Source organism: Gigantopelta aegis, chromosome 10, assembly GCF_016097555.1.
Source record: "Gigantopelta aegis isolate Gae_Host chromosome 10, Gae_host_genome, whole genome shotgun sequence".
Lineage (NCBI taxonomy): Eukaryota > Metazoa > Mollusca > Gastropoda > Neomphalida > Peltospiridae > Gigantopelta > Gigantopelta aegis.
Genome location: NC_054708.1, coordinates 41022367 through 41049393, shown reverse-complemented (window position 1 = coordinate 41049393; position 27027 = coordinate 41022367). Strand labels below are relative to the sequence as shown.

The following is a 27027-nucleotide window of genomic DNA, read 5'->3' as shown; positions in this document are numbered from 1 at the left end:
TTGTAATTGTATTGGATGTTAAAATACTTTATTTAAACAAAAATCATATTCCTGCTGTTTTTTTCTTTGCTAGCAAACAAGAGACGTGCACGTAACATGATGGAGAACAGGCAACTCAACACCAAACACAGTGCTTTGTGTTCCATACAATGACAATAAAAACGACAGTTGAAACTATCGCAGTTTTAGACGAATCCTGCATCAGATAACCGTGAAACAGTGTCAATTATGGGCATTTGTTTTTGTAATGTCTGTCAAAAAATTGAAAGAAATATTTAATGACACCCAAACACTTGAAAAACAAAACAGTATTTTCACAAACATATAAAGCATAATCATTTTTTTTGCTACATTTTTATTTTTTAAAGTGTAGACTTGTATTATACCCCACCTCTCCACATTTGGTTTGTACTCGTAAAAATGTTGATAATTGTGAACTTGGTTAAAAATTGCATATTAGTGCTTAAATCTACAAAACCAGTAAATGACAGATAGCGACAGACTTATCCTGCAGCCATCAGTTGTGTTGGTAGATAATGATTGATCAAAGTAAAGTGATGAACTGCTACAAGTAAATCATTCAGAGTCCATGGCGAATTCTACTTGTCAGGCCCTATTGCTTTCATCATTCTTACTTTCACAGTATAACTGCAACATCCTACATGTTAAAGGAACGCTAAATTATGGCTTTTTGACTGCTACATAGTTTCATCTAATACAATTTTTTTACATCAATAAAAAAAATGGCATATTTAATTAAATGACACTTTCGCTATTTAGTAGACGCAACCATTGTTTTAACGTTTAACAATGAGTGCCACCATGTGAGCAGGCATCGTATTAGTTCTGTGATGTTTACATCACCTTGTCTGTCAGTCCAGACTATGGTCAGTATAGTTTGGTCCCAGTGTTTTTCTGACAACAAACACTTCGATTTCAGACAGCATAAATGGACAGTGGCAACATAAATACCTACTTGTATTGTTCGGTTGTCAATGCACTACCGTTATCTGGAATACACACCTAGGGGTTTTTTCCCCAGACAAACAGGGATTTATCATCTCATTGTTACTCGCTAGTTTTTTTGGTTGGGTTTTGCTTTCTAGCAGCTGTAAACACAGGTTCAAAGTCGATCAACTGCAGTATATTGCCCATATATGTTTTTGTTTCTTCCTAACAAATTCAATACAATAGCTGTTGATTGAGAAATTGCTCAGAATCTGTTTGTTTTTGTTAGGGGCTTTGTTGTGTTTTGTATAATGCAGGTCAAGTAATCATATTCCAGCAGTCATGTAGCATTCACTTATGGGGGAGACATTTTCTTTAATTTTGGTTGACTTTGTTTTTTTTGTTTTTTTTAAAAATACATTTATTGATGTAAGAACTTTGGATAGGCATCTCCATAAAATAGTAATAAATTCTGGTCAAGCACTTTTTTATTTTTAAATACATATATTGATGTATGAACTTTTGATAGGCATTTTTCCAACAAAGAATGCTTATTTTTCATAATACTCCTCCTTTAACCTATTCTTCTCTGTATACAGGCTGTTGCAGTGGCATCCCCATAGTGCTCCGTTGGCATGCTTATAATACCTCTTTAAGCGTCCATTTTTTTTTTTTACCTTTTTGTTGACCTAGAGTAGTGCTCAGAATGGGATTTAATCCAGTATTTGTATTTACTCTTAACATGTACTCCTTTGGTTCTACTCACAGTATTGCAGCTTTTATTGTATATGTACCTTTTGTTTTACATTTGGAACTACTAGACTATCATGTCCTTTTATTATATTCAGTAAGAGTGTTAGCTGAAAGATTCAAGGTCAAAATGTACTCTTCTGTTTTTGTTTCTTTTATTTATATCTTATTTATTTGCGAGTACCCGGTATTATGTTTAGCTATAGTCTGTGATACATTCAAGAACGATAAACCTTCCATAATTGTTTCCACTGTACATTAATAAATTGCGCTTGTTTTAAATTGGCAGCTTGACTTTGGGTTCATTATGAGCCTGTGACGTATATAAAAAAAAAAAAAAATGGTACGGTTCCGACAACGATAAACAATGGTTTTAATAGATTTTTTCAAAGGTCAGGTCAGGTCAGGTCATAGAGCTTTACGTGCACATTCAGAGCAAGCTGTTGTAGCACACGCCTGTCTTGTGCACAAGAGCCGGCCTCCTTATTGAATCATCAGAGTGTATGACAATTCACAACACTGTAAATGATCCCGAACGTAAGCATTTACTCATTTCAGGTAAAAGTTTAAACTTCTGACTATGAAGTGCTGGTTGAATTTGTAGGTTAACACTCATATATACATTTCACATGATTAAATATGAAACATTACTATTTAAAGCAACGAACTAAGTTTTAGACAGAAATACCATACAACATTGTTAGAGAACCAAATACCTTTACGTCAACAATTTATAGTTCCAAAATATTGCCACACAGAAATGATTGTTTTAGTAAAGGTTGATCTAATTTCGAGCAGTCCGTGGCATATTACATTACATATTTTCACTAGTTATGTACAGTATCCACTTATTTAATTTGTTCTATTTATTTGTTACATTGTAATCATGTTAAAATAAAGTAAAATAAATGTTAAGAAGTATGTTTTATTCTTTTCTGTCATTTGTTCAATTATTTTGTTAACACAAGACATCCATTTTATTATGGAAAGTAACAAGTGTAGGAATTTTTAACAACACTTCATCAACAAAAGCAGTTGTTGGGAGTTCTGTGTAAATAAAGATTTAACAATGTCTCATCATTAACCAAATGTCAGCTGTTGAAATTAAGTTGTGAATGAGCAGATTCCAGTTGGTATGGTATTGCACATTTTAAGAATATTCAATCTCTTGAAACCTGGAAAAAATAAAACAAATATTGTAAATGTAAATGTAAATATGTTTTCTTTACCAATTTAGTTGCATGTCAAGGTACATATATTTGATATTCAAATTACTTGACTTCTTTTACTTTTATAATATAGTATATACAAAATTAATATGTATTTCTGGATAGTACACATCAATATTAACTTGTGCATTTGAAATACATGTAGTCATGTTACAGCACCAAGCTAAACCAAACTAGGGAAAACATTAAATATAATAACAAGATCACTGAAATTAAAAATCAATTGCAACTCTTTTTGAGTTGATTCGATGAAGTTTTCAAAATATTAATTGATGACCAGAGGGAAAAAAAGAAAGAAAAACTAATGCTTGTTTTTAAGCACAGCAAATAGAAATGAAAAATCTTCTAACGTTTGTTTCAACATTTAGTCCAGAATGAGAGCAGAAACATATGCTACCTGTATTGAAAATTTACCTTACCAGACATATAGCAGTGAGCAGTCTCTGCCACTGATCTACATCCTACCTCTACCATGAAATAAAGACCGAATGTAAACTTACCTGCAGTTTGTACATGTATAGAAGATTGTCTGTCCTTCATCTGCTGATCTGGTTTGACGAGTTGTGTACACCATCCCTTCATTGCCACAAGTAGAACACTTTCTGTCGACCTAGTCATATCACAATAAGCACTATATGTCACAACACAATAAATCCTATTTATTGTTGTTAAATTGTTTATTGTTAGAATATTGATAAATTATTATTATTTTTTTTTTTTAAATGCATGAAAAAGTTAAACATTGAAAACAACTGACTAATTTTAAGTTCTGAACAAGTTTTTGCAATCAAGATCATGCCAGACATTGGCTCCTTTATTTTTCTTGATGACCTGTTAAAATTAGCAGTTGTTAAAACATTTGCTGCATGTCTCATTGTTTGGCTGTATAAAACTAAAACATGGCAATTATTATGAAAATAAAATTTTAAAATGACATTTAAAGCATAACAATTACAATTACAATTGTTACAGAAAATACAGGAGTTTTTTTTTATCCTTTCCATAAATAGATGATTCGTCACAACCGAGTCTACGTTAATTGATATTTGTCGAGACTGCCAAGACAAATACCGATTAACTAGATGAGGTTGATATTTTATGTATTAAAAAACATTAGTGAATTCTATTTATCAAATAACATTTCTAAAATTAAATTTTCACACTATACTTAGTAAATCAGTACTAAAGTTGCCTTTCATCAGTAATATGACATTGTCATGATTAGCACAAATTAGTTTTAATCACGCATTTTAAATAATTATGAAAACATTACGCTCAGGTGTACAGCTCTTGTTGGCTTGTATCGGTGTCGTGGTAGGCCATCGGTCTACAGGCTGGTAGGTACTGGGTTCGGATCCCAGTCGAGGCATGGGATTTTTAATCCAGATACCGACTCCAAACCCTGAGTGAGTGCTCCGCAAGGCTCAATGGGTAGGTGTAAACCACTTGCATTGACCAGTGATCCATAACTGGTTCAACAAAGACCATGGTTTGTGCTATCCTGCCTGTGGGAAGCACAAATAAAAGATCCCTTGCTGCTAATCGGAAGAGTAGCCCATGTAGTGGCGACAGCAGGTTTCCTCTCAAAATCTGTGTGGTCCTTAACCATATGTCTGACGCCATATAACCGTAAATAAAATGTGTTGAGCGCGTCATTAAATAAAACTTTTTTTTTTTTTTTTTTTTTTTTTTTTTTTTTGGCTTGTAAACTAATGACCAATTGACAACACCACATTATTTCCTGGAGGCCTTGCAAATTTGCACATATTTTAAATTTTGCATACCATTATTAACTGGGTTAATATACTAAATTATCACATGGGTTTATGGCATGGATATCATGGGTAAGGTACGTAATAAATACATGTATGACTGCAACCAGAAGCCCCAGTCTATGTACATGTTAGAAGTTAACCGTGTTCCTGGCAAACAATTCCACACTACTAATATTGAATCCCACATAACAAATGTTCATGAAATACAGACATTATAATAATTATGCTAGTAGTAAACTAAATTTGGTCCACAATTCCATCAGTACAGTAAAGCACACTTACAACGAATATGCTTAGAGCGAACAACTGCATAGAACGAACTGATCGTAAAATCCCGTTTTATCTCGCTATATGTTAATAACCAAATTATGAAAATGTGTACAACGAACTACTGCTATAACGAACTATCATGGTCCCGGTTCGTTGTAAGAGTACTTTACTGGATATTAATTTTGTGCACAAACCCTTGGTTGTGCATGTATTTACTCACTGTAGGCCCTGTCAAGTCATCAGTTTCTTCAACATTTGCAATTTTTGTCTCTGGTTTATTAAAAGAAATTTTTGAATGAATTTCAACTCCATCGAATTCTGAAAAGTAATAGTAAATTCATTTACTTGGGGGTTTTTCTCTCCAAAAATCAAGATGCCTGTGAAAAATCAACATGATCTGATCATTGCATTTGGAAGAGAGGTAAAGATATTGCAATCTACTATGTGTCAACACCATCACAAAATATATACATCTGGCTTAATTAAATGGGGAGGTCAAAGGTGGCTACACTGATTTTTGGTCTCAATAATCACTTGCATCCAACCATTAAACTGTACAGACAACCCTTTTAACTGGGTTGTTTACCAGGATTGTTCATAACTTAAGTGAAAAAGTAAATGCTCTAAATCTCGTGAAAAATAAAAGTAAATGCTCTAAACGTTTAGAGGAAAATAAATTAAAACCATCTAAACCATGGCTTGATAGCGGGTACCTGTAGACATGGGCTTCATCTCACGCTGGGTACCGACACCACCCTGGAGAATAGCTACAGCTTGATACAGACTCTCTCACTAAAGGTGCTTCCAGAACTAATGGGACAGGAGTGAGACAATTTTTTATGTAACATAACATAATATTATATCCAGCACCCATAAACTAAGGTGTTATTTAAACCAAGTATATCATAGAAAAACAAAAATGTGTCAGAATCATGAAGAATAAAATAACAAGCATTCTGAGAGTACTGCTAAAGCAATACATGTCCCCTACTAGGCCCAACAAATGTTCTTATCTTCTAAGTTCAAGGGCCATAACTCTGTGAATAAATTGGCATGAAAGTTGAACTTAATTCATAACAGAACTTTACAAAGCAATACACACAACTGCCAAAAAGTAAATAAATCTGAAAAAAAGTCATATCTCCTAAGTTCAAGAGCCCTAACTGTCAAAAGTGGGTAAATCAAACTTGATCTGTGATAGTATATGATAAACCTATACACAAAACTTGAGCTCAAGATCTCAAGACATTGTTAAAAAAACCCATCCGGAAAACAATAAATGGGACGGACAGACAGACAGACAGACAGACAGGACAGATAAGAAACTTGCAGTTCCCTCCAGTTGGACCGGTAAGGGACCAATAAGCACTGTGCCAGCAACACACCCCCTCATGTGCTCATTCTGCAACAGTCTAAAAGGTAAGGTTTATTCTCAGATGGTCAACATGTATTCTTATGAGAGTGGGCTTATGTATAACAGACACTGAAAATAATTGAAAAAAAACAATTGACCAGGGTTTAAGCTGGATAACAAATATTAGTAGCAATTTGTGAATTTGATCAAATTCCAGTTTTATTTAGCTAAATTAAAAAAATAAAAAAAGACGCCTACATGTATACACCTAAAAACGAACTTGGTTTTTTAATTAGCTTTATGGCAAATTTATAATGACATATCTTCACCAAATTCAACTTTAAATGGCATTTGGCAAATAACAACTTAAACCCTGAATTTACAATACATACATATTATACCAGACCTGTCAACCTTTAGTCAAGAGAAAGCAGGAGGTGTGTGTTGAAAAAGCAGGAGATTTGGTCAAAAAGCAGGAGATTTTTTAAATTCACACAATTTAACCCAAAATCGCAAGATTTAAAAAAAACATTATTACAATAAGTTATATGAATACTTTATAATGTCATATATACTTCTTAACTTTAGATCTTGGCATTAAAAAAAAAAAAAAAAAAATATTATTATTATTTTTTTTTTTTTTTTAAGTTTAAATATTATTATGATTTAATACATATTTAAACAAAAAAAAATATTTTATCCAAAAATGTTAAGAACATGAACAAGAAATAAAAAATTTAATTAGTACATTTACGGTATTACACTTACAGCCTTACAGGTTGCGTTTTATCATTTGTGGTTAGTGTACCTAATACCAAAGACAAATTTATATAAATCTTATAAATTAATATTCAGTTTTTACTATAATGAGGAACGGTGGCGTGGTACTGATTTAAAATCATTATAATGATGCAATAAACATTGTATTTTCATTAATCATAAGTAAAACCTCTTTACGGACATCGTGTGAAATATACCGGAATTATACCCATTTCCGTGAGTAACTTTATGTCAATGTCAAACAACATTTTTTAATTGTACAAAAATAATTTCTTGAAGTGTACCCTTATAACCAACATTTTACCGCACAAACATACAAAACTCACTGACACAAGTATGTTTATACAGCTAATTGGTCTTTTCGTTGTCTTGCTGTGACATGTGATTTTAACATGCATCGTGTGTATCGCTGTCAACTCAGATTTGTCATAGTTGCATTATGTAATCCAGTGGGAAGACATTTTACAATTCAGAGGTGTTATTAAAAGTAAAGTTTGTTTTATTTAACGACGCCACTAGAGCACATTGATTTTTAATCTTATTGGCTATTGGAACTAAATTGGATAGTTTTTTTTTTTTATATGGCAACACTGAATGTCAATACACAGCCTGTTTAATTAGCGGCAACACGCTTCGTAGCCATTACGATGACAACAAACATTATAATAACACATCATTTTATAAACTCCATGTGCTTTTTTAACAATATAAATAGGCTATCCCACAATTCTCACTTCGGCAAAGGTTAAACAGTCGGGACAATTCGGCCTGTTACATTCTCGGAAACCGAAAGTAGTCGACATTTTCCGAATGAGAAAAAAAGGCAGAGTTACTTCCCTTCTGTTATTTTGACAAAAGAGGATCGATTTTTTTTTTATGCTTACAAAAATGTCATTTAACAGGAGAAACTGTCTCCCGCACAGGAGAAAGGAGATTTGATCAAATACCGGGAGACTCCCGCGGAATCCGGGAGGGTTGACAGGTCTGATTATACACATGTATATACTTACCAGCTACATCAATCTGAAAGCCACATTTCTTGCAGGTGACCACATCTTCTGTTCCGGGAAGAGGTAACACAGTGCCACAATTGGCACAGAAGTCAAGTTCAGTCACAAATACACTTTTCTTTGACATTCCAGCTGGTCATTGACTAGGTGTAGACACTGAAACAATCAAAACAAGTAATTAGTCACGCATCAATTGGTAAAGTAAGGGGTGGGATTTAGCTCCATCAGTAGAGTGTTCATCTCACGTGTGATGGGTCATAGGATCGATAGCTGTCTATCACTTAAGTTTTGCCCATTCACACAGTTTGCGGATGACGTTTTTTTTGTTCGTACCCTGATGAACATAAAAGTAATAAAAATTGTTAAAAACATAACTACATCCATTATTTGTTTTACTATCACTACAGTACCCAGTAGTACAAGTCTGTTCTTAGAGGTCGTCCTGAGTTTGCTACCACTGAATTTGTAATGTTTCCACAATGACCAGTAGCTGTTAAATAAATGTTCCATGCCCTAATGTTTGTGGTAGCCAAAGCTTGATTTTACCTATCAATAACTTTTAAATTGTGTATGAAAAAATTTCTATTGGGAAGTACAATGTACTTTGAGCTTTAAGTAACATAAACATTATGACACGTAGAAACATTGATATACCACTACTATAACGCTGAGCACTGTAATATGCTATATGGATAATATATGTATTATTGGTATTTATTTAGGAAATTCAGTACTCGTAGTTATATAGTAGGATATAATCCTTCAGGACCTAAGGCTTTTTATCTTAACCCTGAATCCTGGGCACGTTCAGCCAGCCAAAGCACAAAAATGTTCGCTAGACTGGTTCATGCACTTTACTTTAATCAAATGACTACAATGGGAACCAATCAACTCGTTCATGAATATTAGCGTCACTCGTCGCTCAAGGCAGCTCTGATCATAGGTGTAAGCATCACTCGTCACTGAAGGCAGCTCTGAACCTAGGTGTAAGCATCACTCGTCACTGAAGGCAGCTCTGAACCTAGGTGTAAGCATCACTCTTCACTGAAGGCAGCTCTGAACCTAGGTGTAAGCATCACTCGTCACTGAAGGCAGCTCTGAACCTAGGTGTAAGCATCACTCGTCACTGAAGGCAGCTCTGAACCTAGGTGTAAGCATCACTCTTCACTTAAGGCAGATCTGAACCTAGGTGTAAGCAACACTCGTCACTGAAGGCAGCTCTGAACCTAGATTCTAAGCATCACTCGTCACTGAAGGCAGCTCTGAACCTAGATTCTAAGCATCACTCGTCACTGAAGGCAGCTCTGAACCTAGATTCTAAGCATCACTCGTCACTGAAGGCAGCTCTGAACCTAGATTCTAAGCATCACTCGTCACTGAAGGCAGCTCTGAACCTAGATTCTAAGCATCACTTGTCACTGAAGGCAGCTCTGAACCTAGGTGTAAGCAGCACTTGTCACTGAAGGCAGCTCTGAACCTAGATTCTAAGCATCACGTGTCACTGAAGGCAGCTCTGAACCTAGATTCTAAGCATCACTTGTCACTGAAGGCAGCTCTGAACCTAGGTGTAAGCAGCACTTGTCACTGAAGGCAGCTCTGAACCTAGGTTTTTAAAATCTAAGCATCACTCGTCACTGAAGGCAGCTCTGAACGTAGGTGTAAGCATCCCTTGTTGCTGAAGGCAGCTCTGAACCTAGGTGTAAGCGTCGCTCGTCACTAAAGGCAGCTCTGACCCTAGGTGTAAGCGTCGCTCGTCGCTGAAGGCAGCTCTGAACCTAGGTGTAAGCATCGCTCGTCGCTGAAGGCAGCTCTGAACCTAGGTGTAAGCATCGCTCGTCACTGAAGGCAGCTCTGAACCTACGTGTAAGCATCGCGCGTCACTGAAGGCAGCTCTGAACCTAGGTGTAAGCATCGCTCGTCACTGAAGGCAGCTCTGAACCTAGGTGTAAGCATCGCTCGTCACTGAAGGCAGCTCTGAACCTAGGTGTAAGCATCGCTCGTCACTGAAGGCAGCTCTGAACCTAGGTGTAAGCATCGCTCGTCACTGAAGGCAGCTCTGAACCTAGGTGTAAGCATCGCTCGTCACTGAAGGCAGCTCTGAACCTAGGTGTAAGCATCGCTCGTCACTGAAGGCAGCTCTGAACCTAGGTGTAAGCATCGCTCGTCACTGAAGGCAGCTCTGAACCTAGGTGTAAGCATCGCTCGTCACTGAAGGCAGCTCTGAACCTAGGTGTAAGCATCGCTCGTCACTGAAGGCAGCTCTGAACCTAGGTGTAAGCATCGCTCGTCACTGAAGGCAGCTCTGAACCTAGGTGTAAGCATCGCTCGTCACTGAAGGCAGCTCTGAACCTAGGTGTAAGAATCGCTTGTCGATGAAGGCAGCTCTGAACCTAGGTGTAAGTATCATTTATCACTGAAGGCAGCTCTGAACCTTGGTGTAAGAATCGCTTGTCGATGAAGGCAGCTCTGAACCTAGATTCTAAGCATCACTTGTCACTGAAGGCAGCTCTGAACCTAGATTCTAAGCATCACTTGTCACTGAAGGCAGCTCTGAACCTAGGTGTAAGCATCACTTGTCACTGAAGGCAGCTCTGAACCTAGGTTCTTAGAATCTAAGCATCACTCGTCACTGAAGGCAGCTCTGAACCTAGGTGTAAGCATCCCTTGTTGCTGAAGGCAGCTCTGAACCTAGGTGTAAGCGTCGCTCGTCGCTGAAGGCAGCTCTGAACCTAGGTGTAAGCGTCGCTCGTCACTGAAGGCAGCTCTGACCCTAGGTGTAAGCGTCGCTCGTCACTGAAGGCAGCTCTGAACCTAGGTGTAAGAGTCGCTCGTCGATGAAGGCAGCTCTGAACCTAGGTGTAAGCGTCGCTCGTCGATGAAGGCAGCTCTGAACCTAGGTGTAAGAGTCGCTCGTCGATGAAGGCAGCTCTGAACCTAGGTGTAAGCATCGCTCGTCGCTGAAGGCAGCTCTGAACCTAGGTGTAAGCATCGCTCGTCGCTGAAGGCAGCTCTGAACCTAGGTGTAAGCATCGCTTGTCGCTGAAGGCAGCTCTGAACCTAGGTGTAAGCATCGCTCGTCGCTGAAGGCAGCTCTGAACCTAGGTGTAAGCATCGCTCGTCGCTGAAGGCAGCTCTGAACCTACGTGTAAGCATCACTCGTCGCTGAAGGCAGCTCTGAACCTACGTGTAAGCATCACGCGTCACTGAAGGCAGCTCTGAACCTAGGTGTAAGCATCGCTTGTCACTGAAGGCAGCTCTGAACCTAGGTGTAAGCATCGCTCGTCACTGAAGGCAGCTCTGAACCTAGGTGTAAGAATCGATCATTGATGAAGGCAGCTCTGAACCTAGGTGTAAGAATCGATCATTGATGAAGGCAGTTCTGAACCTTGGTGTAAGAATCGATCATTGATGAAGGCAGCTCTGAACCTTGGTGTAAGAATCGATCATTGATGAAGGCAGCTCTGAACCTAGGTGTAAGAATCGATCATTGATGAAGGCAGCTCTGAACCTAGGTGTAAGAATCGATCATTGATGAAGGCAGCTCTGAACCTAGGTGTAAGAATCGATCATTGATGAAGGCAGCTCTGAACCTAAGTGTAAGTATCATTTATCACTGAAGGCAGCTCTGAACCGAGGTGTAAGCATCACTTGTCACTGAAGGCAGCTCTGAACCTAGGTGTAAGAATCGATCATTGATGAAGGCAGCTCTGAACCTAGGTGTAAGCATCGCTCGTCACTGAAGGCAGCTCTGAACCTTGGTGTAAGCATCGCTTGTCACTGAAGGCAGCTCTGAACCTAGGTGTAAGAATCGATCATTGATGAAGGCAGCTCTGAACCTAGGTGTAAGCATCGCTCGTCACTGAAGGCAGCTCTGAACCTAGGTGTAAGCATCGCTCGTCACTGAAGGCAGCTCTGAACCTAGGTGTAAGCATTGCTCGTCAATGAAGGCAGCTCTGAACCTAGGTGTAAGAATCGATCATTGATGAAGGCAGCTCTGAACCTAGGTGTAAGAATCGATCATTGATGAAGGCAGCTCTGAACCTTGGTGTAAGAATCGATCATTGATGAAGGCAGCTCTGAACCTTGGTGTAAGAATCGATCATTGATGAAGGCAGCTCTGAACCTAGGTGTAAGAATCGATCATTGATGAAGGCAGCTCTGAACCTAGGTGTAAGAATCGATCATTGATGAAGGCAGCTCTGAACCTAGGTGTAAGAATCGATCATTGATGAAGGCAGCTCTGAACCTGCAGTAGGTATAACACTAATCCCAAGGCATGTTCAGGAGAGCAACAATCTGATTAAAATTAGCTATACTGGGTCTACCAGGAGATCTAACAGCACTACGTGGACTCCCATGTCCAGGTGACATTTCATCTATAAATAACAATTTAAATATCGACCAATTATACTTCGCCTTTTATCGCGTTATTCGGAAGCATACAAATTCTAAAAATATTGGGTGAGACTATTTTTGCAATAGGCGAACTTGGTCTATTTCAACATTTACAAAACGGAGAAAAGTGCAGTAATAAACTCTGGATTGTATACTAGTATAAACAGATTTTATGACTATACCATCACGGGCTTTTTTTTCGTCTTGAAACTAATTTTATATAAATTTTATATTGCAATTAGTTTCCGGCATACTTTGTAATTCACCCGAATTATTTCTTATATCCTCGGCATAATCTCGAATGTTTTCAAATTCTTTTCAAATCACTGGCATGATTTTGCAAGTAAGGTTTTCACATGAGCTCATGGATATGAGCTCCAATGGGCTGCTGTTAGATCCACATGTAATAGTGGAGCTAATTTTAATTAGACTGGGAGAGCAAGTGATCACGGTCACTCACCAGACAGGGTTTTACACCTACCAGTACACGTGTAATGTTATTGTTAGCTGAATATGATTTAATTTAGAAGATGACTGTGCTAGTCAAACTGATTGAGAATACTCTGCCTTTTAAACATGCCACCGACAACACTCTCAGAGAAAAAAACCTGCTACATTTATCCGTTAGTAGCAAGGGATCTTTCATATGCTATTCCACATACAGGATAGCACATACCACAGCTTTTGATATACCAGTTGTGGTGCACTGGCTAGAGCAAGAAATAGCCAAATGGGCCAATCAACGGGAATCGATCCTAGACTGACTACACATCAGTTGAGTGCTTTACCACTGGGATATACATCCCGCCCTCCTGAACAACCCCATGTTCAATAACGGCAATGTTCGCAAGTAATATCACTGGTCAACAGACAAAGATTCCCACTCTAATAGCAAACAACAAAAAATCTAAGTTTGATGCTAAACACTGTTACATTGTTCATTTTCGAGTTTGCAGATAACAAATATTTTGTTTATTCACAACTAATACACATACAGGAAGAAACCCATCAGCACGTACGTATTTAACCAGAACATTATTGAAAGGGTGTGCTGTCGGGGATTTTCATGTAATGTGTATATTGGTGGTTACTATGTAAAATATTTGTTATCGGTGAACTCGAAAATAATCAATGTGAAAGATTTAGCATCAAACCTAGAAAGTTTGCTGTATTAGAGCTGGAATCTTTGTTTACCTTGTGGTAGTCGGCCATTCCGTGTTTTTGCTATAAAGAAACCTCTGATGGCGATCATAACTATACAAATGTCCATCTAGCTCTCGAAAGGCAGAGTACTCGGACTATTCTTAAACCAGTGTTAGAAAAAAAATTCTACTCAGTTAAACGTAATGGAAGGACTTTCCTTTGGCACTGTCGTGCCCTAACCATAACTCTATTTAGTATTTATAATGTGCTTTATATACATCATATTACATGTGACAGTGTCAAAGGTCCGAAAGGAAAGTCCTACCAAATTTCACTTTGTAGCTAGCATTACTTCATATGATTGAAACACTGACATAACTGTATTAAATAAAATAGTTTCTATCAAAAAAATCATCAGCACTTTTATTTAATTTGTTTTGACGTTACCAGTTACCTCCCCTCCCAATCACGAAAAGCACTCAAATGTGATATTAAATATTTGTTATATAACAACACACCCTAAAAACTCGTGTATATTAACGTCACTTTTGTTTTGTGGTTTTAAAGTGACATGGGGACATTATTTTTAACAAGCTAGTTCTAAATAGTCTTGTAATTACCGAGTTAACACCTTTATCATGTGGTCAAAAATGTGGGATGGGAGCTGACATGTTGGTTATGTTAAAACTTTAAATGTGGGTACAAATAAATATAATAACGATTTATTATAACACCCATTGAAGTTTATATTTTTAGATTGCATGCATTTTATAATCAACTAAATGCTAAGTTCAATGTTGTTTACTTAATAATGCTATTTTATTGATTTCACTTATTGTTAGTTTTAAATTAGGATTCGTTTAATATTTAAAATGTTAGTTTTCATTAAACCTAACGGATCCTTCCGGTATTGGAGTTGCACACGAAAAACTTGGACAATGAAGTTGCTAACACATAACATGCTTACGTCTAATATTATTAAAGGGGTTTCCAAAGGGTATCCCCTAGGAATAGTGGTAGGCATCCATCAATAGGTTTATGTTACAATCTTTACTTAATCATCACTAAAAGAGATTTTTGTTAATAATTTCAGCAGGGTTCGAAACTCGCCAAAAAATATGGTGGCCCAAAAAATAATAATGCATATTTTCAAATTATGGTACGGTTAGTTATATATACAGTACCTTTTTAAACATTTTGTGGAAAATATAAAATCCACATGAAGTTTATATTTCATAATCCAGTATCACTACATTTTGCCTTTGAAAAATTAGACATTTTGACTAGACACAATGAGGCATTATTGGACTAAAGGTTCATTTTATTCCGTAGAGGCTCAGTTCATGCTGTCAAAATACACCCTATGAAATTTATAAGTATTAAAATGCAGTCTCTCTTGTTGATCCACTGCATGGCCGAGTAGTTACAGTGCTCAGCTACAGTACTGATGGTCTGGAGTTCGAATCCAGACCCTAGCACTACTTTGTTTGTAGTGTTTAATGCAGTGTCCACTTGAGGGGGGTGCAGGTGCTTTTCGAGATTATTTAGGGCGACTAATGCCATTATTTTTTAATAATTAAGTCACTCAAACTAGACATTTGGCGACCTGGCCATAGGCTGTTTCGAGCCCTGATTTCAGTTTGAAATAAAACATTTGTTATTTTCCAAACCATCTTTTTTTCTTTCTTTTTTGTCGAGCTAAGAAAACCCCCCAAACAAATCTGAAAAACCTTTACCTATGGTCCTTCCCACAGGGAACACCTTTTTCATACTACCGAGTCTATTGATTTCTAAATTGCACAAAAAAAGAGTATTTTTTGGTTATTTTCAAACACTTTTCTTTTTACGTCAAACCAAACTAAAATTATTTATAAAAAACATTTTTGTAGGAGGATGGGATGTACTATTGGCAGTAGCTTGAGTTGCCACTAGCCCTCCCCTTATTGATATGTTGTAGGGGAAGGCTAAAGGGGACTGTGACAGTGTGTCATACTTCGTCAATCATAGATGGCCAAAAGGTAGCCAGCTACTGTCTGAAATACAATAGTTTTCCTAAATCTGATGCCACAGAGCTTTACTTTGATTATTCTCCCCTACAAATATCAACAAGGGGAGGGCTGGAGGTTGCTCGAGCTATATTGGCAGGTACGAGGTAGACTAGGATAATGTTATCCAGAGTGACAACTTTGAAAGTGTTTCTTTGTTTTAACATTAAAGTCCGAACCACATTGTTAACAGCTATAATAAATTACTCGTCTGCCTTTTGTTACTGTTAGATTTTCCCACATTTTATTTAGACAGAATTTGTGGGAAAACCATTACATGAGCATAGATTCCACATATAAGAATGTAATCATGTCTGATGATGTCACCTTCGCTGAGATCTCCCCGTGGCTTATGACAAAAAAGCATGTAATTTTTTGGGGGGGAATCGGTGTTCTTGCTAATGAGTCTATACTATTGATTGGTGGAAATAAAACACGTTTATATGATTTTTGTAATTTTTCATAAGGTACTTTTCAAAAACATCACATAATGAAAATTTAAAGTAAATGTTATATACCGTAAATATTTAAATTTATGTTTTGATGTTTTGTGATGACATTTTTGGGTAAAAGAGGTTGTGGTTTAGTGTTGATTTAAAAAATATTTATTAAATCTTGATATTTAAACGTTAAAAATTATTTATTTATTAAAAAAAAATTAATGTGCAAGTGTATTACATGTCTTTTGAAGAAATACATATAACTGAATCTTGATCGAAAATAAATGAATGCCTTAAAAAATGCCCACAATGTGATAGATATGTATTATGTCTATGAAGTGTTTGCTTCATGATCCAGCATTGGGACACACAGTGACCGACACACACATGCATGCAGTGCAGTGCACAACCACACACATACAGAGTAAAACAAAAATTCGCACGCTGAAATATTTATTTAGAAATATAGTTTTACAACTATGTGGCAAATACTGCATGTTAGAGACATACCAATGGCTGAATAAACAATTTGCTGGGATGTTGTTAAACAAACATTCCTTTCCAGATACTGTATTCTGACTCCTGGAAAAAGGTTAAAAAGTTCTGGAAAATGAAACCTCTTTGAAGTGTATAAACCCTGATAACACGTCATGACGTTATTAAATTACATTACATCCTTCCAACCCTCTTGGAGCGTATTCCATTAAAAAAGCAAAATGGCAGTCAGCATGTTTTTTGTCGGAGATTTAAGCGAAGTCGATATAGGTGACATGGTTATCATCTAGAATTGTGGAATCTGTCATTGCGATGGTTTTTTCACGATTTCTGTCTGGACAAAATGTTTCGGACATCTAAAGCTAATTAAAGGGAGAATAGTAATTTATTGTAGTTGTTAACAATTTTTGGAACTTTAACAGCCATTAAAGATTAAATATGAGTGCATAATTAAATAAAACATTTCCTTCTTAAAGATTAAATACATGTAATATATATAAAGATTAGTTATAGAACTTATGCAATTTGTTTTTTGTTCCAATGTTACATGACAGCAGTCTTTTCATTTAACAAGTGCTAGGAGGAAGCCACCACAGCAGGAGTTTTGAATGCAAGATAAATGGGCTAGGTTTAAAAATTAAAGTTTTGTTTCTTTTTCACCAATAATAATCAAGAAATTAGGTACAATGTAAGTTTCCTAAAAGGAATCGAACACATGTAACAACACTACAGTCCGTCCCATCCTCCTACAATTTTTTTTTTTAAATAATTTCAGTTTGGTTTGATATAAGAAGAAAAGTAAAAGTGTTTTGGAAATAACAAAAAACACCCCTATTTTTGGGTGTAATTTAGTATACAATCTGCTTAAAAATAAATAATTTATAGTAAATTCCATTGTATGAAACAGGCATTTCCTGTGAGAAGGACTATAAATATATATCTTCTGGATGAACATTGTATTTATTTTAAAATATTTGTAAACATATAGCTCAGAATTATAATTTTGTTTGAAACTTAAGCACCTTATTGATCCAAGTTGGACATTACAAATTTATCATTATCTGCAACCATTATGGAGTTGATTACGTTATCTATTTAGATATTTATGTGCAAACTTGTATGTAACATACTACAGTAAATTAATCCAAATTGATTAATTATGTGCATATTTTTACTCTAAATGTGTACAAGATCTGTGAAAATAAGTATGACCTACACATTTTTATTTCAAACAAAATATGCAATATGGCAAAATGAAGTTTAATTAATGTTGTATAGTAATCATTTAATGCATTAAAGGTAATGAACAGACCATAGCTGTGATCTAAAACACCAAGGGTGCCTCACTCAGTCACTTTGCTCTAGTTACTTGGATATGATACTATCTATATTTCACGTGCACTTGCTATTTTACAATGATTTGTCTTTAAGTTTTACTTATGTTTCCCTTCAATTTTTTTTTTGTTTTAAATGTTATAAGATGTATGATTTTGAATTTGAATGTTTTTGGTTTTTTAACTATTCAATGAGGTACAAATTTAAAGTTTTTGGGGGCTTTTAAAAAAAAAAGTGATCATAACTTCTATTAATACATGTAAATGAAAGTTATTAATATTTATAATGTGTGTAATTATCATAAAAACCCACAATTTTATTTCAGGCCAGTAAAGTCGAAGTAAAGGAAGAAGATTTCAACCCAGAATTTATATCTCGCATGATCCCCAAAATAGATTGGCCTGCATTAGCCAAAGCTGCTGTTGATGTGAGTGATATTCGAAATATACTTAATCCAAGGTTCGAAACTCGCCTAAAAATATGGTGGCGCAAAAAATAATAATGCATCTTAGCAAATTATGGTAAGCGAACCACAAGCAAGATTTTAATGTGGAATATTAATAGTGGCTCTAGAGAAGATATTATTTGGACGACTAACGCCATTATTTTTTAAATATTTAAGTCGCCCAAACAGGACATTGGTTGCATTTGGTGACCTGGCCACAGGCCGTTTCAAGCCCTGATAGTCTAGTGTTGGGAATTGTAATTCTATTATTGATCATAACTGATCAACATGTACACTAGTTGCAACAATAGGCCTGAGAGTAAAACATTTGCATAACCCATTTATGGGCTAAGCAATAATATATTCAGGTAACCCATTTCCTAAATTTAATGCCCGAATGAAAGACATGTAAATCAACATGAGACTTGTGTGACCAAAACAATCGTCCTCTCATCTTTACACATTAAAAAGAGTTTTCATATCCCATGTAAAAAAACAGGATGCATTAGATTTATATCAGAATGAACATTGTTTCACCGACCTGTTGGATCTCAGGATTTAGAATTCCTAGTTGTTCCTCATTCAAGATCCATCTTCCATACAGGTGGCTGCTTAACAGGTTTAACTTAATATATGTAGTTTTGTGCTGATGCCACTTCAGAAATATTGGAATGCAACAAATATCAAATAATGTATTGTGTAAAAGCTTTCACATTTCTTTACAGGTTGGTCATAACAATGATTTGCCATCAGAGGTAGTTTCAGATTTTGAAAAAAATGAAGATTTTCTTAAAAAGGCTCACCATGTTTTAATGCAGGTAATATTTTATATATTATTTGGATTGTTGGCATTATCTGTTTTAAGTGTAATACTGCTTGCTGATAAAAAAAAATTCACAACAGTCAACTCACATTTATCTTGATAATTTTTTTTTTTTCAGTACATGATATAAACATGATAGTGGTATTATACATTTATTTGAATCAACTTTTATATTAACATTGTTTTCAAGGTAATAAAAGCAGTAGCTCAAAAGTAACAATTATTTCAAAACTCTTTTATCTACAAGTGTTTTAATGTTTTTGTTTAAGGGAGGTGGTAAAATTTGTGTTCAAATATGAATGCCATTTGATTTTTTATTATCAAAATGATTAAATATATAGCTTGTACAAGAATTCTCTAAGCTATTTTGGTTTCAGTTTAAATAGACTTAAGAATTATAACAGCAGCCAACCCAAACATTATTATGCCCTACTGGTCCAATCAGAGGGGACTTTAGGTTTTGTTTGTTTGTCCCACATTAGTGCCCTACTGGTCCAATCAGAGGGGACTTTAGGTTTTGTTTGTTTGTCCCACATTAGTGCCCTACTGGTCCAATCAGAGGGGACTTTAGGTTTTGTTTGTTTGTCCCACCTGTAATTTGCTGAACTTTTCTCCTTTTTTTCGTAATGCCTCGAGATATTGAGCTGAAATTTTATGTACAGCTTTATTATGAAAAGTTACAGATCAAGTTTGACTGTCAGACCAATTTACCTAGCATATTTGTGAAAGTCCTTGAAAATAGGTATGAAAATGTGTTGGGGCCAGTAGAAGACATACATGTATTGCTTTAGTAGTACTCTCAGAATACTCTCAGCATAATGTATTTTCCACGCATTATCCCTTATTTCAAAATCATACATGTATGTTCAGTGTCCTTATAGTAATTTTTAGCTACGTGTACAACTGTTAGTCCCCAATAAGCATCAATATTGAGTTTATCCCAGTATGCTGGACATTTTATATCAAAGCATCTACAGGTCATTTCATCAGTGACATTACAATTCTTGTACCATCTATGCATCTTATTTGAAATTTTTACTTGTCCATTTATGATTTAATAATGTGACTTGCAGGTTGAAGTTATTGAGGGAAACCTCGTGTGTCCAGAGACTGGGAGAAAGTTTCCCATCAGTAATGGAATACCAAACATGCTGTTGAATGAAGACGAAGTTTGACTGGGTTTATCTCCAACAAGTGATGTTTTATTCAGGCAAAACAAACACAGCAAATTTGGAACATTTGGCCTCATGCACAACTTAACTGATTTTAGACAGCATTACCTTTACTATAGACACCAAGCTGACAAATACAGGGTATATGTGAGGTTTACCACTCTTGTGGCAAAGTGATGTTTGTGAAAAGAAAGACAATCCTGCTGGAAGATGTTGCAGTCTTTTGGTGATATGTCTTGCAGAGCAGTGCATAAAGTAACTCCATCTGAAGCAGTGTTGTTTCTTCATCTGTCTGTATCCGGCATTTTGTGAATCATCTTTAGTGTTCATTGGTCATTTCATAGCAAATGTACAAGAACTCACTGCCATGTGTATGTTCATCTGATACCATAGTTTGGTTTAAAAATTCATTTTGTTTACTTGTGATATACATTTTGAGCTGGGGCATCATTCTTTCATTCATTTTGTTTGCAGTGAAACTTGCAAACAGTAAAGCAGCTGTTTTGCTCCTAAGAAATGTTTGCCAAGTTCTCTTAAGTTTTTGCCAATTCTCTTCATAATATATACCAGAATCATTTGGTATGCAGTCATTAAACACTGTTTATTTGGTTTCAAGTGCAAGTCATAACTCATTTATCTGTCAAAAACTTATCATTGGTGTATTTCAAAGAAACTTGAAACCCACATGTATCGTCAAGTCCATTGTACTTAATAAATTTTCTGTTTTCAAGGCCATAAAAAAACTATAGATGAACTGATAATTTTACATGTAGTTGGGGTTTCTTTTTTAAATTTTACTAAACAAGTAACAATGGAATTTTTTTCTTCTTAAGTTTATTGTTCTTGGAATATTATAAGGTGTCATGTGTTGAAATACGAGAAAGAAAGTGAAGCAAAAGTTGAGCGTTTACATTGAAATGAAGGTTGTAGGACAATCAAAATGGCCTTTCAAATACATGTACATGTATGTTCATAGCAGATATGTACATGTATATAATTCAATTGATTTTGACAAAAATATTTTCGATTTGTGAGAATTTAGTACTTGAAAGTTCACTTGTAGCAGAAGAATATTGGCATAAACATCTCCATTTTAAACTTTGTTTGAAGCAATACTACATAATTTATAACAATAGCTTTTATGAAAGAAATTTATCAAAAGTAAAATATTGCACACATTTTAAATGCATTAAACTGATTATCTTGACAAATATTGTTTGTTTTGATGGTTTCAAGTTGTTGGTGTCATGAAATGGAATAGAACCTTTATTTAAGTTTACGTTAGCAGTACTGTTAAAGGGACCATTTGCTGCCATTATAAGATGTTTCTCAATAACAAGGCCACTTCAAATAAAATGTCCTTGTTTAGAACATCAGTGCCTCTATATCCAGTGTTTTTCTGATCATCCACATTTTGTAGTAGCTTAAATGTAAATTGTTCATTGTCCTATGTCTTTCTTTTTTCTTACATACAAAATTATTGGGAGAACAAATCTTAATTCAGACTGCTACAAGCACTAGGATGAACAGAAATAAATTCAGTAGACATACCCTAGTATTCTAAACAAAACAAAAAGTGCATTAAATATAAAATAGTAGTCGTTAAAAAGTCTCTACATGTAACCGGGCGTTACAAAGAAAGAAAGGAATGTTTTATTTAACGACACACTCAACACATTTTATATACGGTTATATGGCATCACATATTGAGAGAGGAAACCCGCTGTCGCCACTTCATGAGCTACTCTTTTCGATTAGCTGCAAGGATCTTTTATATGCACCATCCCACAGACAGGGTATTACATACCACGGCCTTTGATATACCAGTGGCTGGAACGAGAAATAGCCCATTGGGTCCACGACGGGCATCAATCTCAGACCCACCGCGCATCAAGTGAGCGCTTTACCACTGGGCCACGGTATGGCGCTATGGAATTGAATGCAACCACAGTCAATAGGGGGTTAGGGAGGCCTTCCCCAGAAAGAAAATAGGTTAAAGGAAAGGACAATTAAGGCATCTGGCCTGGTATGCATATTCAACGATATATAATGCACATTATTGCTTAATATCAACAAGTATAATCGTATAGTTAATTAATAAAACGGTTAAATGTGACGGCTATTATATATCATGGGCGCAGCCATTTTGTACCATCCCAGTGAATACGCCCTCTGGCGGGCTGGTGGTTACGTAATACCTAACGTGTCATGTCAGGAATTGGTCTTCGAACTGAAGAAACAAAACATACCTGATTTTTGCAGATGCATCGCAATGTTCTGTAATTATATCCATCCTAGTAAGCCAGCAGTGTAAGTGTTGAAATACCTGTATTATGTTTCGTACATAAATTAACCCAGGTACTGAAACAATAATCGGAGTGTTTTCTTGGTTAATTGGTCTTTTCTTTCCGTGGCCTTTCTGTGGTTCCTGATTGGCAGGTGTATATTCAGACGGTCCCCAGACACTGTGTCTAGACACACTGAAAAGACGTGCCTCTTTTATGAAGATCACAGGGTATTGTGTGATAATAGCACGAATACACCTCAAAGCGTAATGGACATTACCATCCGCCCTGCTTTATTACTGTAAGTAATTCTGTAAAACCCTTGATTAAGTAGACTTTCCCATCTAAAATCACAAAACTGACCAATTACATCGTCCCAAAGAAAAGAAAAGTATCACTTGGGTATCGTGAGTGGTAGTTTTTGCTTGAACGTGACCTACCAATAGGCCTAATAGTATGCATATTTTTTTTGGATTTAAAAAAAACCCCAAAAACTATAACTCCCATTTCGTTCTATTGATGTAACCTGAAATATATTTAGTTAAATCGTTTATTATACTATCAAGTCATTTATGTTGTTTTACAAGTCAGGCTGATGAAAGCGAAGCGCCTTGTCGTAAATTAGAGCGTTTGTTTACACTGTGCATAGAGAAGATGGACGGAGCTGACGTCACTTCGCCCCAAGCTATACTACCGGACGTCACAAAAACGAAACAAAATGGCTGCCCCCAGTTAGCAGGAATAATCATGGGTTTTTATTAACTTTAAAATTACGCATTTTTCATTTGTTAAAGTGTCAGTATGTGTTGGTGATCCGGGTATGCATCTTTCCAACACACAAGGCTCTTGTTTGAGTTGACCCTACCTAAGTTTAGGGTTAGGGTTAATAAAATTATACATTAATGATAAGAGTAATTAATTTTGTCAAAAGGTTAACGTTTTAAAAAAACATCTGTGTATGGTGCCATACCCATTTTACCCTCTGGCAGAAACCCTGCTGTTGTATTTAGAGAAAAGGATTGGAATGTGGTGATGGTCTGAAATGGAAGTATGGGGGAACTCAGGAGAAAAAGTGTTGGTGGGGTACAAAAAATTGCCAATGTATGTGTCCAGGACAGCAAACTTTAACCTTAAATGAATACAGGCATGGAAATAAAGGATTTTAATCTTACGGTCCAAAATAAAATTTAAAAAAATACAAACACCACCACCAACTATCATTGAATGAGAAAATAAGGATGCAAAGGCTATTAAAGTAACAAAAACATTGTCAAAAACAAGCATTTTTTATTTTCAATAGAAGTATAAAATAAAAATGCCCACAATGAACATGACACACATAGACTAGAAAATGTCAAACTTGTAACCTTTAATATAAATTTAAATGTTTCAACAATATTAATGTATGTTCATAAATTTCCTCATTTATTGAAATTACTCCCATGGGTTTTCTTTTCACACAAAAATATAATCAACAACGAAAGTTTACCTAATGTTAAAAGAAATGGCATAACATTTATAAATTAACCTATTTTTATTAATTAGTATTCACATCTGAAATGTTTACTATTTACAAACATAAACTCATCAACCTTTGCCTTAACACAACTGGAGGAACTAGTTTTCTTTTAAGTTTATTCAACCATGGCAAATTTAGATGCCATAAAAGATATTTGCTAAACTTTCGTTGTTAAGTATAATATTATTATGGTGGGAGTCTGGTGTGTCACTAAACATTTATTCATGTATTTGGTTTTAGGGGATTTCTGTGAAGCGGGTAACAATTTAGAAAAACTGCTAACAAATGGATATAAGCACAAACATTTAATATTCCTGTTATAACTTGATAATGTGTGAATAAAATCTTCATAGTAAACTACGGTGTTAAAGACTAATTACTTCATGATACATACATGTAAAAGGAGGTTTACAAAATCCATGTAATAATTAGTACATATATAACATTAAAACTAACAATGTAATTATAAAGATACATATTAAATGTAAGGTTTATCTTGACAAAACTTGTTACAAGTAAAAAAAGTATTTAACAATAAAAACATTAAAAATCACAATGAAAGGTACAGGTACATGTCATTTTAGAATGGAAAGTTTTAGCATTTAGCCATAATCTTCTCTCTTTTTTCACTGATCCATACTGCTACTATTAAACATGAAATTAATGCAACCCATTATTAATGCAACCCATTATTGATGCAACCCATTATTGACACAATAAGACCTCAAATGGATTGGATTATTTTTGATTATATGGATTTAGCTCCGTTGGAAGTGCTCATCTGAGCTGATTGGGTCATAGGATCAAACATTCTCAGTTGGTTTTTTCTCATGATCCCGTGTCCCACAACTGATGTCTCAAATGTTCTTTGTTGCTAATAAAACATGTACGGGGTTTCCTCTAAATGTTTGATAATTAATCAATGAATGTGCTCCAAGTTGGGCCATTAAACAAAACAAACATTTATTTTTTGTTTGCTTTTACTGAAATTATACAACTACTACTTTTTGTGGATGGCTACAAGATTTTGTAAGCTGGTACCCTTGTGGACTACTACAAAACAAATATACGGCAATATCCGAGTTAACTGAAAACAAATGAGTTTTCTTTGTTTAGTGTGGACTTTCAAGTTCCAGAAGCCTTAATATAAAAGATATGCATTTCAGTGTGAACTGATCATGAAGCATTAATTTAATAAAAACTTCACATAGTTTCAGTTTTTATTGTTTGCTATAACCAGATGCAAAGAATCAAATTCCTTTCTTCTTAGCCACCACAGGAATTGCATAATAAAAACCATTTAGATAGCAACTGAAGCTGCTAGTAACTGAACAGTTGGCAATCATTCCAATGAACTGGGTGAAAAAAACTTATGGTATCACTTTGAATAAATACTTTGCCTTTCAATATACAACACATAAATTAAATTTAATTTAAACTCCAATAAATTACAAATGCTGCTACTAAAAAGATATTAAAACCTCCATATAAATAAGTAGTTAGGCTTGTGAATCATTTTGACAGTCCCTTTAGATGCTCTCAGAAATCATCTAATGTAGTACAATTTAACATGTGTAAAGCAGCCACCCATCTTGACCACTTTATTCAGAATGTAGGTCAACTTCTGCCTAAACTGCAACGAGTCCCACATTGATGAACACATTGGGTTCCCCAAATTCTGTTCCTCCCAACTAGTTGACTATTGAATTTAAGATTGTTTCTCAGAAAGGAGATAAAGTGTAGAACTCGGTCACTTGAAAAAGCCATACTTTTTCATATTTCCAGCAAAGACTTGAAATATTTCAATTTTGTGTTGAATATGCCTCAAAAAGGAAGATTTTTCTGTTAATGCTAGTACTCTACAACACAGCAAGGGACATAGTATGTGCTTTCCTGTCTGTGGGTAGCCATAAAATAACTAATGCTGTCTTTTTGACAAAAGATTTCAGCCTATACTCTATCAATATTATTGACTCGATTTTGCATCAAAATTTGTATGCCACACAATTTAATTTTTTAAATATTTTCACAAACTGTCCATGCCATCTATGAGTCAATAAATATTGTCAGTGCCAAAATATTGTGCATTACTGATTGTGTATGGGCCACTCTGGTGTCACAATTAACATACTTCACTGGAGTGTCATCATACATACAAACATTCCTTTCCTTTAGGTGACTGCTTCAAACAGGTGTGATTGAACTTGAGGACTGGACCAACTGATCACTGAATACCAACGTAGTGTTTTACAGGTTAGTCACAAGACATGGAGTCGTGGCTGCCAGGTTGTCCACACTGGGCCCATGTCTCAAGCTACTCTGGGCTCCACAGTGCAGTGAAGGATCTGGTCCATGGGCTCCCTGGGGACCCTGTCGCCTGCTCGGATCTGGACCACTTCTGTACTCGGGATTTGGACCCTTAGCAAGAGAGCTTGATGCCCTGCAATAGATGATACATTGCATGACATTAATGTACACTAGCTTTATAAAACAGAACAATTGCAAAGATATTACAACCTTTTAAAACATTTTGAAACTACTTCACATGCAATGAAAGGGTAAAAAGAAAAGAAAAATTATAACAAATTTGGGTTATACTAATACATTTTTTATTACAGGGGGAAGAGATCATATAATCAATATATCATCTGATATCACGACAGGTGGAAATATGTATCTAATTAAAGCATTAACAACACCCAAGCCTGTATATAGATTTCAATTATTACCAAAGGAACTATAGTCTTTTGTTCATCCTAGCCAACCTGAGACCATTCTCACTGATATTTACTACCGATATTTCAGTCAATACAT

The 27027-nt window shown here is 35.6% G+C and overlaps 4 protein-coding genes across 7 annotated transcripts in view; 2 read left to right on the top strand and 2 right to left on the bottom strand.

Moving 5' to 3' along the window:
* Positions 1–2621, top strand: part of LOC121384657 (phosphatidylinositol polyphosphate 5-phosphatase type IV-like) — a 36029-nt gene extending 33408 nt beyond the window's left edge. For both annotated transcript variants that reach the window (XM_041515140.1, XM_041515139.1), the window contains exon 12: positions 74–2621. In XM_041515140.1, coding sequence (XP_041371074.1) covers positions 74–153 — 80 coding nt within the window. In that variant the 3' untranslated portion in view covers positions 154–2621. The remainder of the gene's footprint in view (positions 1–73) is intronic.
* On the bottom strand, positions 2610–14355 carry LOC121384659 (DNA-directed RNA polymerase I subunit RPA12-like). 2 transcript variants are annotated; one of them, XM_041515142.1, is made up of 5 exons: positions 14275–14355; positions 8117–8272; positions 5193–5290; positions 3428–3537; positions 2610–2873 (listed from the first exon to the last, which is right to left on the bottom strand). In XM_041515142.1, exons 2-5 carry the CDS (start codon positions 8241–8243, stop codon positions 2849–2851), a joined length of 360 nt encoding a protein of 119 aa, XP_041371076.1. In that variant the 5' UTR covers positions 8244–8272; positions 14275–14355; the 3' UTR covers positions 2610–2848. The 2 variants fall into 2 exon arrangements, with proteins under 2 accessions (XP_041371076.1, XP_041371077.1); XM_041515143.1 differs by having other exon boundaries at positions 14286–14308.
* A 166-nt stretch (positions 14356–14521) lies between these two features.
* Positions 14522–20660, top strand: LOC121384658 (multifunctional methyltransferase subunit TRM112-like protein). The gene is made up of 4 exons (XM_041515141.1): positions 14522–14670; positions 18295–18396; positions 19140–19232; positions 20311–20660. The coding sequence occupies exons 1-4, from the start codon at positions 14527–14529 to the stop codon at positions 20410–20412; spliced, it is 441 nt and encodes a 146-aa protein (XP_041371075.1). The 5' UTR covers positions 14522–14526; the 3' UTR covers positions 20413–20660.
* Positions 20661–24503: 3843 nt separating this feature from the next.
* Positions 24504–27027, bottom strand: part of LOC121382721 (putative GPI-anchored protein pfl2) — a 28588-nt gene continuing 26064 nt past the window's right edge. For both annotated transcript variants that reach the window (XM_041512274.1, XM_041512276.1), the window contains one exon: positions 24504–26653. In XM_041512274.1, the coding sequence (XP_041368208.1) occupies positions 26461–26653 (193 nt within the window). In that variant the 3' untranslated portion in view covers positions 24504–26460. The remainder of the gene's footprint in view (positions 26654–27027) is intronic.